The sequence below is a fragment of the Aspergillus bombycis genome, assembly GCF_001792695.1.
Source record: "Aspergillus bombycis strain NRRL26010 chromosome Unknown contig00047, whole genome shotgun sequence".
In the NCBI taxonomy this organism is placed as follows: Eukaryota; Fungi; Ascomycota; class Eurotiomycetes; order Eurotiales; family Aspergillaceae; genus Aspergillus; species Aspergillus bombycis.
In genome coordinates this window covers 71,619-82,855 of record NW_019170049.1, presented here as the reverse complement: position 1 = coordinate 82,855, position 11,237 = coordinate 71,619, and the positions used below count along the sequence as shown (strand labels likewise).

General features: G+C 47.0%; 5 protein-coding genes across 5 annotated transcripts; 3 read left to right on the top strand and 2 right to left on the bottom strand.

Annotated features, from left to right (window-relative positions):
* Positions 1-821: 821 nt before the first annotated feature.
* Positions 822-2,098, top strand: ABOM_005763 (esterase; the record flags this gene model as incomplete). Its single annotated transcript, XM_022532892.1, has 5 exons — positions 822-867; positions 938-1,067; positions 1,152-1,389; positions 1,447-1,893; positions 1,958-2,098. The coding sequence occupies 5 exons, from the start codon at positions 822-824 to the stop codon at positions 2,096-2,098; spliced, it is 1,002 nt and encodes a 333-aa protein (XP_022388747.1).
* Positions 2,099-2,590: 492 nt separating this feature from the next.
* Positions 2,591-2,956, bottom strand: ABOM_005762 (uncharacterized protein; the record flags this gene model as incomplete). The annotated part of the gene is made up of 1 exon (XM_022532891.1): positions 2,591-2,956. One exon carries the CDS (start codon positions 2,954-2,956, stop codon positions 2,591-2,593), a length of 366 nt encoding a protein of 121 aa, XP_022388748.1.
* A 301-nt stretch (positions 2,957-3,257) lies between these two features.
* ABOM_005761 (alpha/beta fold hydrolase) lies at positions 3,258-4,292 on the top strand (the record flags this gene model as incomplete). Its single annotated transcript, XM_022532890.1, has 1 exon — positions 3,258-4,292. The coding sequence occupies one exon, from the start codon at positions 3,258-3,260 to the stop codon at positions 4,290-4,292; it is 1,035 nt and encodes a 344-aa protein (XP_022388745.1).
* A 602-nt stretch (positions 4,293-4,894) lies between these two features.
* Positions 4,895-5,341, top strand: ABOM_005760 (uncharacterized protein; the record flags this gene model as incomplete). The annotated part of the gene is made up of 2 exons (XM_022532889.1): positions 4,895-4,985; positions 5,040-5,341. The coding sequence occupies 2 exons, from the start codon at positions 4,895-4,897 to the stop codon at positions 5,339-5,341; spliced, it is 393 nt and encodes a 130-aa protein (XP_022388746.1).
* A 2,099-nt stretch (positions 5,342-7,440) lies between these two features.
* On the bottom strand, positions 7,441-8,106 carry ABOM_005759 (uncharacterized protein; the record flags this gene model as incomplete). Its single annotated transcript, XM_022532888.1, has 1 exon — positions 7,441-8,106. One exon carries the CDS (start codon positions 8,104-8,106, stop codon positions 7,441-7,443), a length of 666 nt encoding a protein of 221 aa, XP_022388735.1.
* Positions 8,107-11,237: the final 3,131 nt, after the last annotated feature.

Here is an 11,237-nt window from a genome sequence, read left to right as displayed (position 1 = left end):
CCTCCAGGTGGTGACCTGCCCCCCAGTGAAAACCTGGCCATTATCAGCTAAGTTTTCAATACGGATTGATTGTTAACTGACAAAGGCATGTCTCAATATCAAGACTGATTGTGAAAATCTAGACCTGTTAGGGCCAGTTCGCGCTTGACGGCGTCGAACTCTTACCGGTCCTACTAACAATAATATTTCATCCAGAGAGAACCCCCTTTCGATAAGGCGCACACTAATAAAACAGCTACCGCAATGACAGTGAGAGCTATCGAAGCTACTGTCATTCCAGGCCCTTTGTTCTCTCTGGCTCCCATTTTAACGATAAGTAAGGAAAGCCATGAAAAATCGTAACAATGGCAGGGAAAACACTTTTGCAGCAGAGAGAGGCTGCCAAATCCTTATTCGTATATTAGCCACGCTTCGGCTGGGCCATTCCCGTTTCCCGCACGCTGGAGCAGAGATGCTCTGGAAGAGGAAAACCGCCTTGGGGCCATATTTTCAACGTAGTGGATCCCAGACGAGCCAGCCACGGCTTACGGTCTGCTTCAACCAATGCACTGTTTGGGGCCGTATGATGAAGTCCGGCTGGATGGTGGCACTAAACCAATTTCTATATCTTCCAAGGTTTCATCTTCTCCGCCGAGGGCTCGGGCCAAGAAGAACCCCGGTCAGAGACGATTTTCTGCTGGGGAATTTCACACGACTCCTTACTCCGGTAGAACACTTATCAAATATTCAGAAGCAATTAACAGCTGTTTATTCTCTACTGAACTGTATTGGTAATCACACGTTACACTTTCGCCTTCGGCTTAGGACTGTACCCAGCTGCTATGGCGGGGCTGTGGCTGGCTTTGGCCTTTACAGCTGGCAAGTCCAGTAAGTGACATCCGATCTGCAGGCACTTCGTCTTGTCATGAGTTCTGATCTTAAATCCCCGCATTTGAAGTCGCTGCTACACTCTGGTCTGCTATCAACGCACCCTTCCGTGGCCAAACGGGAGGCGCTACGACTTACAAGCATGTGGCTATTACATTCGCACGGTCGTTCTTCGGATCTGCTTCTATAGAACAAGTCCAGTAAGCTCATCCGTTTTATCTTCATACATGTCTCAACTGCAACGATGCAAGCGATGCGATGAGCTATTATTAAGCCTGCATAAGGTACATTCTTCCACCCAAGTCAGCCCGGAATGCGTACGAGGCCCTAATGCATTGTCAAAAAGCCACCCCCAATATCGTCCGGCTACATGATGGAACAGAAGCCTTTTGGATAGGCAACCCCAACGCCGGGAAATTGATAATATATCTCCCTGGGGGAGCTTATTGCATTCCCGCATTGCCAGGACACTTCGATCTTGTCAATGCACTTGCCGCCGATCTCAAGAAAAGCAACCAAGATGTGGGAGTCCTATTCCTAGCCTATGACCTCGCGCCTCATGCCCAATGACCCCGGCAGCTAGCACAAGGCGTGGCTCTTGTTCAATATGCCATAGAAGTCCTAGGCAAGCGACCATCCAACATTATTCTCCAAGGTGACTCTTCAGGTGCTCATCTTACGCTTGCAATCCTGTCACATCTTACTGAAGGCCACCTGCATGACTCGACACCCTCTCTGTCTCTATCGGAAAACCTTCGCGGCGCACTTCTATTATCGCCATGGATCGATTTCAGCACCGACCACGAAAGCTTCCGTACAAATGCGGACAAAGATGCTATCTCGGCCAAGTCTCTCAGTCTATGGGCTCAGGCGCTGTTCCGCAATACCGAGATAGACATATATAGTCATCCTACTGAGGCACCCGTTGGCTGGTGGAGACTCCTGCCTGTGGAAAGAATTTTTATTGGTGTTGGCGGAGACGAAGTTCTTTTGGATCCCATCATCAGTCTGGGGGACAAGATTGAGGTATATTTTGCTTGATTTAATATTAGGATCTCGATTGCGCATCGCTCACGTCTTCAATGAGTAGGCCGAGCCTCCAGACGTGCTGATCAGTCGTGTGCCTCGGGAGTTCCATGCCGAGCCCATCACAGACTTCGGGTTGAAAATTGCTCCTGGCGTACAGTTTCAAGCCATGGCTGCTTGGTTGAACCAAACGTTTTCTCGATGATGAGCTATGGTTCTGTTTTTGGGCTTTGGTGTATGGCAGTGTTGAGTTACCGGGCTAGTACTTAGCCGTCAGCTTCAATGTACATACTGGGATAATCTGGAAATATTTTAGGTATATGAATTTTACATTCGGCTTACTTGTTCACATGCATAGCCACGATCGCTTCGCTAGAAACCTGACCCGCGGCTTACGATGCATTTGGCTACAAGGGTTCTGGGAATGACATTCAAGGGGTCAAAGGTGATGATTGTTTAGAGGCACGGCCAGCCCTTCAACGTGGTGGCTTTTCCTAGCCAATAATAAATTTCTCTTATTTAGTCTTAGGCTTTGCGCCATTTTTAGCTCCATAAGTCTTGGCCAAATTGTTTCCTAATTAGGTAGTTCCAGTGACAATCATCCAGAGTGGTGATACGACCTAGCCAACGAATAGTTATACAAAATGAGAAACGTCATAGGTTCAAGAGGATCCTCTCTCAGCTCTAGCATCCCCATCTACTTCGCTGCCTGAACTGTCCCCACCTCTTCGGCCTTTCCCTGCCACCAGCGCCAAATAGCCTTGCACCAGAACCAGGTCTCCATGGTCCCAAAGCAACACAGGATTGCAATGACAAATGCTTTCGTTCCTTTACTCATTCCCAATGATTCAAAATTAAATGACGGGTACTGAGGTGGTTCATTCGAGTTCACGTTTGGTGAGCTGGTCTGCTTGTTCGCGACAGGGAAACGGGTCGAGAAGGATCGGAGAGGGACTGGAAACTCTCGATATGCGAAGGGTCGTGGTAATCTCTGAGTAAGGAGAATACCATTTCGACGAGTTGTATACAGCGGTAGAAGCGCTCGTGTGGGAATTGATGACATGGTCGTTTGCTTGAATAGAACGAGGTCAATGGGGGCTTATTTTCTGGTTTTGAATGTTCCGTAGATTATTTTGAGACTTGATGTATGCCTTAAATGAGGTGGATAATTATGGAATATATATGTAGGGAATAGTCAGATGATGCGGTGGAGGATTGCTCCAGTTCGTATTTCTTGATGATCAGCGTAAGCAGCGTAAAATGGCCTAGTTAGGGTTCCTTGACTAAAACCTTGGATATAAATACAAGCAACCACCAGGCGAGTTCAAAGTAATCGGACAGTGCCTTTCAGCATACCAAGAAACATGTCCATCGGATCCCGCCGTTTAATATCGGCCACGGAGAGCTTCCTTTCATCACCTTCAACGAGAAGCTCATCCACACTTTCTGGGTCTAAATCAAACCATGTTGTACCTACAGAATCTTGCAAAACATCGTCAACAACAGTAGACCCCGCACAACTGGATCAAACCCTGACCCTCTCTGACGGCCGCACTCTTGGTTTCGCCGAATATGGTTCCCCACAAGGAAAGCCACTTCTCTACTTCCATGGCCTACCGGCATGTCGTTACGAGATCGACTTCCACGAGCTGGGCCTCCGACATAGTGCCCGTATCTTCGCCCTTGACCGACCTGGAATGGGGCTGTCAACGTTCCAACCAAATCGCCAACTCCTTGACTGGCCCGCCGACGTCAAAGAATTCACGAGCAAACTGGGTCTAGATGAGTATCGGGTCCTCGGTGGCTCCGGTGGAGGACCTTACTCACTTGTATGTGCAAAGGCCTTACCCAAGGAGAATCTGACGGGCGTAGGTGTACTCGTCGGATTTGCGCCCCTTGAGGCTGGCACACAGGGAATGTCTCTTCAATCACGCATCCTGTGGAACCTGGGGAGGTGGTTCTCAGGTCTGGGGGGACTGTACACTGATTGGACTATTGTACCGGCTGCTCACCACCCAGATTCGAAGGTTCTGGAGGAGTTACTAGCGAAAACAGTGAAGAATAACTTCAACGAAACGGACTCTGCGGTCTTTGATGATGAGAAGGTCCTCAAGCATGCAGCTAAGATCGTACGAGAGAGTTTTCGACAGGGGTCTCAGGGGTATGTCCAGGAGTGTAAGATTCTGACAAGGCCATGGGGCTTTGACTTACGGGAGATTGATTTCCCCGGAGTTCGTTTGTGGTGTGGGGACAATGATCGAAATACTCCGGTTGAAATGGCTCGGTGGATGGCAGATCGAATCGAGGGATCGGCCTTGACGGAGTGGAAGGGCTACAGTCATTTTACCTTTACGGATGATCACACTGAAGAGGCTGTGAGGGGCATGCTGGAAAGGTGAATATAATATGAGATATGATATTCCATGTACAGTGTGGGAGTCAGTTGTAGAATCTCTACCCTTTCTTATTCTGGATAGATGGGTGAATACCAGGTTCTATATGATCATAACCCAGATCGATATCTGTCATTTCAAGTATTTCTATTTCTGCTAACCATACCAAGCAAGGTGGAGAAAATATCAAAGATTTGAAGAGGGGTTTCTTCCGTTTTCGTCATCTTCGGTATTTTACTATGATCGTGGAAAACAAAGCTGTAGTTTCTGTTGTTTAGGCCACCGCACCGTCAAAGTTTGTTCCTAATATTCACATATTACATAGTAGAAAGAAAGTATATTAGGCGCACTTGACCTCTTTATGATAATGATATATTAACGGCACTTATGACATCCTTCCTGCCAGTTAGGACTAGCAGCTGTAAAAGGGTACTTGAAATACAGTATAATGTAGTTTTTCATTCATTCACTCAATTTTTCCCATCAGGCGAGGAGGCAATATCAGAGTGTGGAACAGCCCTGGATGGGCGCATTCTTATCAGCCTCGATACATGCCAAAGCCCCAATATAACTCCGCCAATAGATAATTCCACTTTCAGTATCTAACAATGGAAAGCATCCTAGCCAGCTGCGTCCTAATCGCGCAAATATGGAGAATCTTACCAGGCCAGAAGATCTTCGACATCGGCTGCGAGCAGGGTGGATAGTGCGTCGTGTTGGCCCTATTGGTTGGGCCCTCCGGCCACATCACAGACATCGACATCGCCCGGCCCGAATATGGCCGCCCCTGTACGGCGAAGGAGTCGCATGGCTACGCGATGAAGTCCGAGCTGAGATCGCCACTCACCTTCCTTCGCTCAGACACTCCATCTTTCCTGCGGGACCTGCACCGTCCTGTACGCGAGATTTTCGACTCGGTGGCCCTGTTCCATAATCGGTGGTACTTTGCAAAGTCCCAAAGCGTGTATGACCTCTTCCAGACGACAGCGGACGATGCCCAAACGCCCCGCGTCTATCTGTGCGAATACTCCTACGAGACCTCTTTAGATGAGTAGAAAGTGCACGTATTAGCTGCACAGACACAGAGGCTCTTCTGCCCATGTCAGACGTGCTCATCTCGAGTGAGGGTCGTCCAGACTCATCATTTATTGAGTTTTATCGAGGTCGCGGGCGCACGACGAGTTTGAGCTCTCGAGATCATTTGCAACCGCTGCGCTTCGTCCCTCTTCCCTCTCACTACGGTCCTTCCACGATGGCTTTGGACCATAGCCATGACAGAGAACTCCGCGTGCCTCACAGTTTGAGCAAGGTTGCCTGTCTTCATTGCTATTCTTCCGCCGGAGTCGGCATGTCCAATCGCCTCATTTTACGCTGCTGAGCCCCTGATAATGAACGGATCTCCAGGGATTATCTTCCGGGATATGGAAAGAATTCCCAACTGGGGTATATGATCCAAACGCTACTGATTTGAAGGAGGGAAGCAGGCGCTCCCCGTTTGGGGAGGGGAGGGTTGAAGAAAAGCAGTGAAACCTAAGCATGTAGGCCAGTTGGGGGCGCGCACCAAGTCCATACGCTTGCAATGTCGGATCAGAGAACTGACAGAAGAACAGGGGACAAGTGAACACAAACTCTCCGAGCGTCCGTAGTCCAAGTGGTGCAATCTGGGATAAATTGACAGGGGACAGGGATTTATCTCGATGTGGAGCAGGGTGCACGGGCCTTTCTTGGGTCGTTCTTCAGCGCGGGGCATGAAGGATGAATCGATGGAAACAAATTACAGCAAGAGAATCGGCGAGGTTGGATTCGCTGAATACTCATGTTCATCTTGTAATCTTTTTTGAAGAGATTAGCCTTTACATTTAGTTAGGTGAGTAGAGTGATTGTTGGTGGGAAAGCTCCAGACGATCTCCCTGTTGTAGAACTACGTAGTTTGCTAGCTATGAGATCACTTGGACAGCTGCACTGCGGGATTCAATAAAGGAATACATAAATGCGTGAACGACGATATATGGATCCTACAGGCGTAGGGGAGATGTTGGTGGATGAAATCTAGATCATCTTTCATGCCTGTAGAGTAGACAACCCGGTGGCTGGCTGAAACGGCAGGCCTGTGCGCGCATCTGTGTGTGTGTGTGTGTCTGTGTGTGTGTGTAAATTACTGGCTAGCCTTGCAGATTGCATAGTGACGTGTGTATAAATTTGTCCAGTTCTTGTCATGATTCACATGTAGCTATAACGCTACCTGTATGTCGAGGGTAAGTTATGTGGTGGGCAATGATTGATCACAGCCTGGGCACGTTCTGTCTCGCCCGAGAACCGGATGCGCATCTGGATGATTTTTGATTGAGGTGTTGTACTGTGTATATGACATGGGTGATAAACTAGACCTTCAGGATGGATCATTTGCCTATAGATTTAGCTATTAGCTTTATTTGGTCTCCAAGGTCGCCGCCGATGCCATCCACATTACCGATTTGGGCATTATACATAAGAGGATCCCTGGTGGAGCCGGCCCGGACTTCGAACCAACCCCACTATTTCTAGTCTCATTGCAGTGTGGATACAGGAGGATGTCAGATCAAAGGGGGACAAACTAAAATCATATGGGGAACCGCCAGGCGGCCAAGGCTGGCAGAAACATAACCAAACACGAACTAATAGTGTGCCCACCACATCCCAGGGACCAGCAACGTCAGTTGGTATCATCATGAGCTCACATCGTGCGACTATAGAGGCGTGAAACACTCTGTAACACCGACAGACTATACGATAGCATATACTCCGAGATCAACCGAAGGGCCTTGTAGCTGGTACGGGGGGCCAATACTTCAAATTTAAAACTGGCCTCGGAACCGGATATACCCTTATGTCTAAAGGTAGAAAGAATTTGAGGCCAGCTAGGTGGCTTGAAATCTACCACTATAAAAGGAGATAAGAGAGTTACACTACTAATTCATAGTATCAACGGTCTCTAAGTTCATCATCTCGAGACGTCTTGCATTCTGCTAAGCTATATCCACCGAGTAGATGGAGGTAAAGGCGCCAACACATTACCAAAACCATGGCTCAACGTACTAGTAGCGTTGCATAAAATTGTTGCTCCTCTTGCGTTCCTGTAGAAGCAGAATTCTGCACGCTTGTCAAAGACATAACACTAAACCCAACCGTCCAATGTCTTCCATCCTGCACTGATTGGTTTGGCTGCAGAGTAAATGGAGTCGTGACGGGAAGAGCGGTCAACCTTGATTCTCGCATATTTGTCTCCGTGGAAGAAGTAAAACACATCGTCGTATTCAGGGTGTGCAAAAACGGCATCAACGACGTCAAATCCGGACGCGGCAAGGGCAGGCCAGCCGTCTTTGATTGGCGAAGGGCCATTGAGGATCTCATCCTTGTCGTTGTCCCATCGAAGATAGTTCAAACCTCGGAAAAAGTACATCTGGGTGGTTGTTCCTGGGACCAACATCGCGGCGTCCACAGTGTCGAACCCGGCCTTTGCAAGCGCCTTCCAACCATGAGAAATTGGCAAGGCATCCTTGTTCACGAAGGAGTCGTGGAGCTTGTCATCCAGCTTGATTTTGAGGTATTTGCCTCCAAAAAAGACATACAACTGGTCCTTGTGGCCTGGCACAGGCACAACGGCATCGACTCTTCCGACACCTTTCTCAGCCATGGTTGTCCAGCCGGAGGCTATGCTTCGAGGGCCAGACACGAGGTGTTCCTCAGTGCCACCTGGCTCAAAGTCGATCCGAGCATACTGCCTACCGGACCAGATGTAGACTGATTTCCTTCCAGGAATGTGGTAGGCTGCATCGACCATCGCGAACGTGAAGTATCAATGACGATTGAATAGCAGTCAAAATAGAAGTCCAAGTGATTCAATGATAATGTAAAGCTTTTTGAAATCTCTGGGCGGGTATGATATTTTTCAAGAGGGACTACACGAGTATTTATATCTTTTAACTTCCATCTGTCTTACACTCTAGCTACCCACCATGTCCAGTATGATACGTAACTTTTCTTCCATTCCTCTGCCCAACATACAATAGCACGTCACCACGTACCACGCATCACGTAGTATTGCATGGAATAGCGAAGTGAAATATACACACACACTTCCAAGACTATCTCAATTACCATAGTTTCTATGCTGGTATCTCGAATGTTCTCTCTGCATCTTATTGTTATAACATCGAGTTCTTACCGGACGCAGTAGATCTAAGGGCATGGTCACTAGCAAACGCTGCACTGCTCTCCATACTTGTCAAAATAGTTTTGAAAATGGCATTACAGTATTGACTCAAATCAAAGGCAGTTTCGACTCTCGCGGGAAGATTTCTGCAAGGGTATCACGCTAATACAGACCCCGCCGAGTGGTGCAGACCAGCCCAGGGCCCGCATTGACATGGGTGCTATTGCGGTATGATCTGTCACACCACTGGAATATGTTAGCCGTATGTCAAAGCGCACGGAGAATATCATAAACCATGAAGAGAGAATATTAGCATTTGGACAAAGCCTCTGGATAACGGTACAGCACAAAACAAAGGTAATTTGTATAAAATCACTTCAAGGTCGCTATTCCGGAAAATAAGCCCACGGAGATGTTGGTTCCTATTCAAGATGTTCTCCAAGGCACAGCTCGCAGTGTAGCTACACAGTCTAGCTTTCATAGATACATGTGATGGCTTTTCATATCATATTAATCAGCAGATGGCCTCGCATGAGCTATTTTTTTCATTGGATATGTGTACATGAGAATAGGACGAAAACAAGGAAGCAGAATGCGGCTTGCGAATTACGAGATATGTTTTGGCAGAGACCAATATCTGTTACTCATGCATGATATTTGTGAGGATTGTTACATAGCGATGATGTACCCGGCTGCATGAGCTAGCCCGACTAAATTATTTCTCTTGGGCTGCTGTACGACGATGAGTAACATGACACTCCATCCTTTTCACAGCTCTATGGACTTCGTAGTTAGTGTAAATGGGATGGCCACGAGAAGATATCGGACAATATAATTTCTTAGGTCCAATGTCAGTGGCAGAACGCAAAAGGAGGCTGTTTGCTTTTTCTTTACGTAAAGGATGATGCGGTCAATACATCATTAGAACTCATTTAGTTGATTAGCCAACGAAGCTACTCGATGTTTCTGGGTGGTTAACAAAGGTCAACGGCCATCAAGTCAAGGAGGGGCACAACCACATCGGGAGTCTTCCCATAACCCCACGGAATTGTCAACAAAAGAACCTTGCAAAACCGGCAGGACCAGGGAAATAGTTGCCAGCCAAGGAATTCGGCATCGGGCCCCTACCTAACTTTCAAGGATTGTATTGTGAATGCCCGTTAGAGCCATGTAGTCAACGCGAGCAACATTCAATATATACACCTAGAGGGGTCTGTAGTTCGTAGTAACGTATCATATATTATATAGAAAGTTGCCGAGAATATATCTACGTTCCACAATGAGGTTTGAAGATATCCTTTCGATTTTGCCTATAACTTAAAACGCAAATTCATCTGACATGAAGAATTACACTTTGCCAACTACAGAGTTGTCGCGCAACTGATATCTGCTGGAGAGAAAATGAAGATCATAGAAACTACGGAAGGGTCTCAGATCGTGGAGTGATATCGGCAGCCCCTTTACTGTCCTCAAAATTGACTTCAATGTTTATGGGATCCCCCAAATTGCGTTTGATGGTTCCAAAAGACGTATTGAATATGGCAATATCGAGAGGCGCATTATAGACTTGAATGTCATACCAGCCTTTGATCTACATTACAATTTCTCCATGATAGTGTCACGGTGTAGTAATCAGAGCCTGTTGTGTATTTGCAGACAAGTACTCCCTCGCAGGGGACAGGCTGCACCTTCCCGGTCTAGTCAAACTATAGTTGACGCCGAGTGCTATATTTTCAAGTAAGGCAAGAAAATGTTTGCTTGTTGGCTCTGTGCAGAGATCGTATACTACTGTAACATCCAGGAACCCTATATCGAGTCGGTTGAGTTGACGTGATCGTGCCGTGCAGAAAGCCTAGACTGAAGTTCGAGTAAGGAACGCTACGCGGTGATGGACCTGATCATATTCAACCATCCCCCACTAGCATTGCGTATATTTTAAGATTCTGCAGATGTTTAGTGGAAGAGAGGATAAGATCTTCCCTTTGAGATCGTTCTACATTTCCTAAGTAAAAAGCACTATAAGGCCTGCGTCCTGCTTTCATAGGAAAAGAAACATAAAGTGCTTCCAAGGGCCACCTTCAGCAGTTCCTCTAACTACTGGTAGATCTTTGACGCAGTGCCTGGAGATCTAATAGAGCCATTACACTAGAGAATACTGTTTGCACTTTCGCTTAACGCATACAAATGTACGAGGGTATCCCAACCGAAAAGTCCCTACATCCAAACATGCACCAAGGGAATTCCTGGAGGGCTTTATTTCCAAAATTATGTGTTACTGTTGTATCCAACAAATTATGCACCAAATGTTATGTACGATAGGTGTACCTCAAAGCCGGCGCATATCTGACAACTGGTATGTAGTATGGAAAATATATAAAAAAAGAATAATAATAATAATCTCAGCGGGCTTAACTATATTACCCATTTACGTTATTTAGTGGCCTCAGGGCCAGCACTAAAACTGGCGAGCGCTAGCAAAACTCGTCTAAAACTTTATCAATACTAGACCCGGGTACAGAGTATAATTTAGAACTCTAACAGCAGTCTGTCAGGATTAATACTAGTGTTGTATCAGTGATACACGTGAATCGCAGCCACTATATTATCTGCTGTGCCGCACTAGTCCGAGGTCCGTAACACGCCCAGAAAGTGATGACGACTGCTGCTGCTGCTACTGCTACTGCTAGGAATAAGGAGCCTGGGAGATCACAGAAACAATGATTGTCATTTCCGATAAAGAACGAGCCTTTATTGCAAGA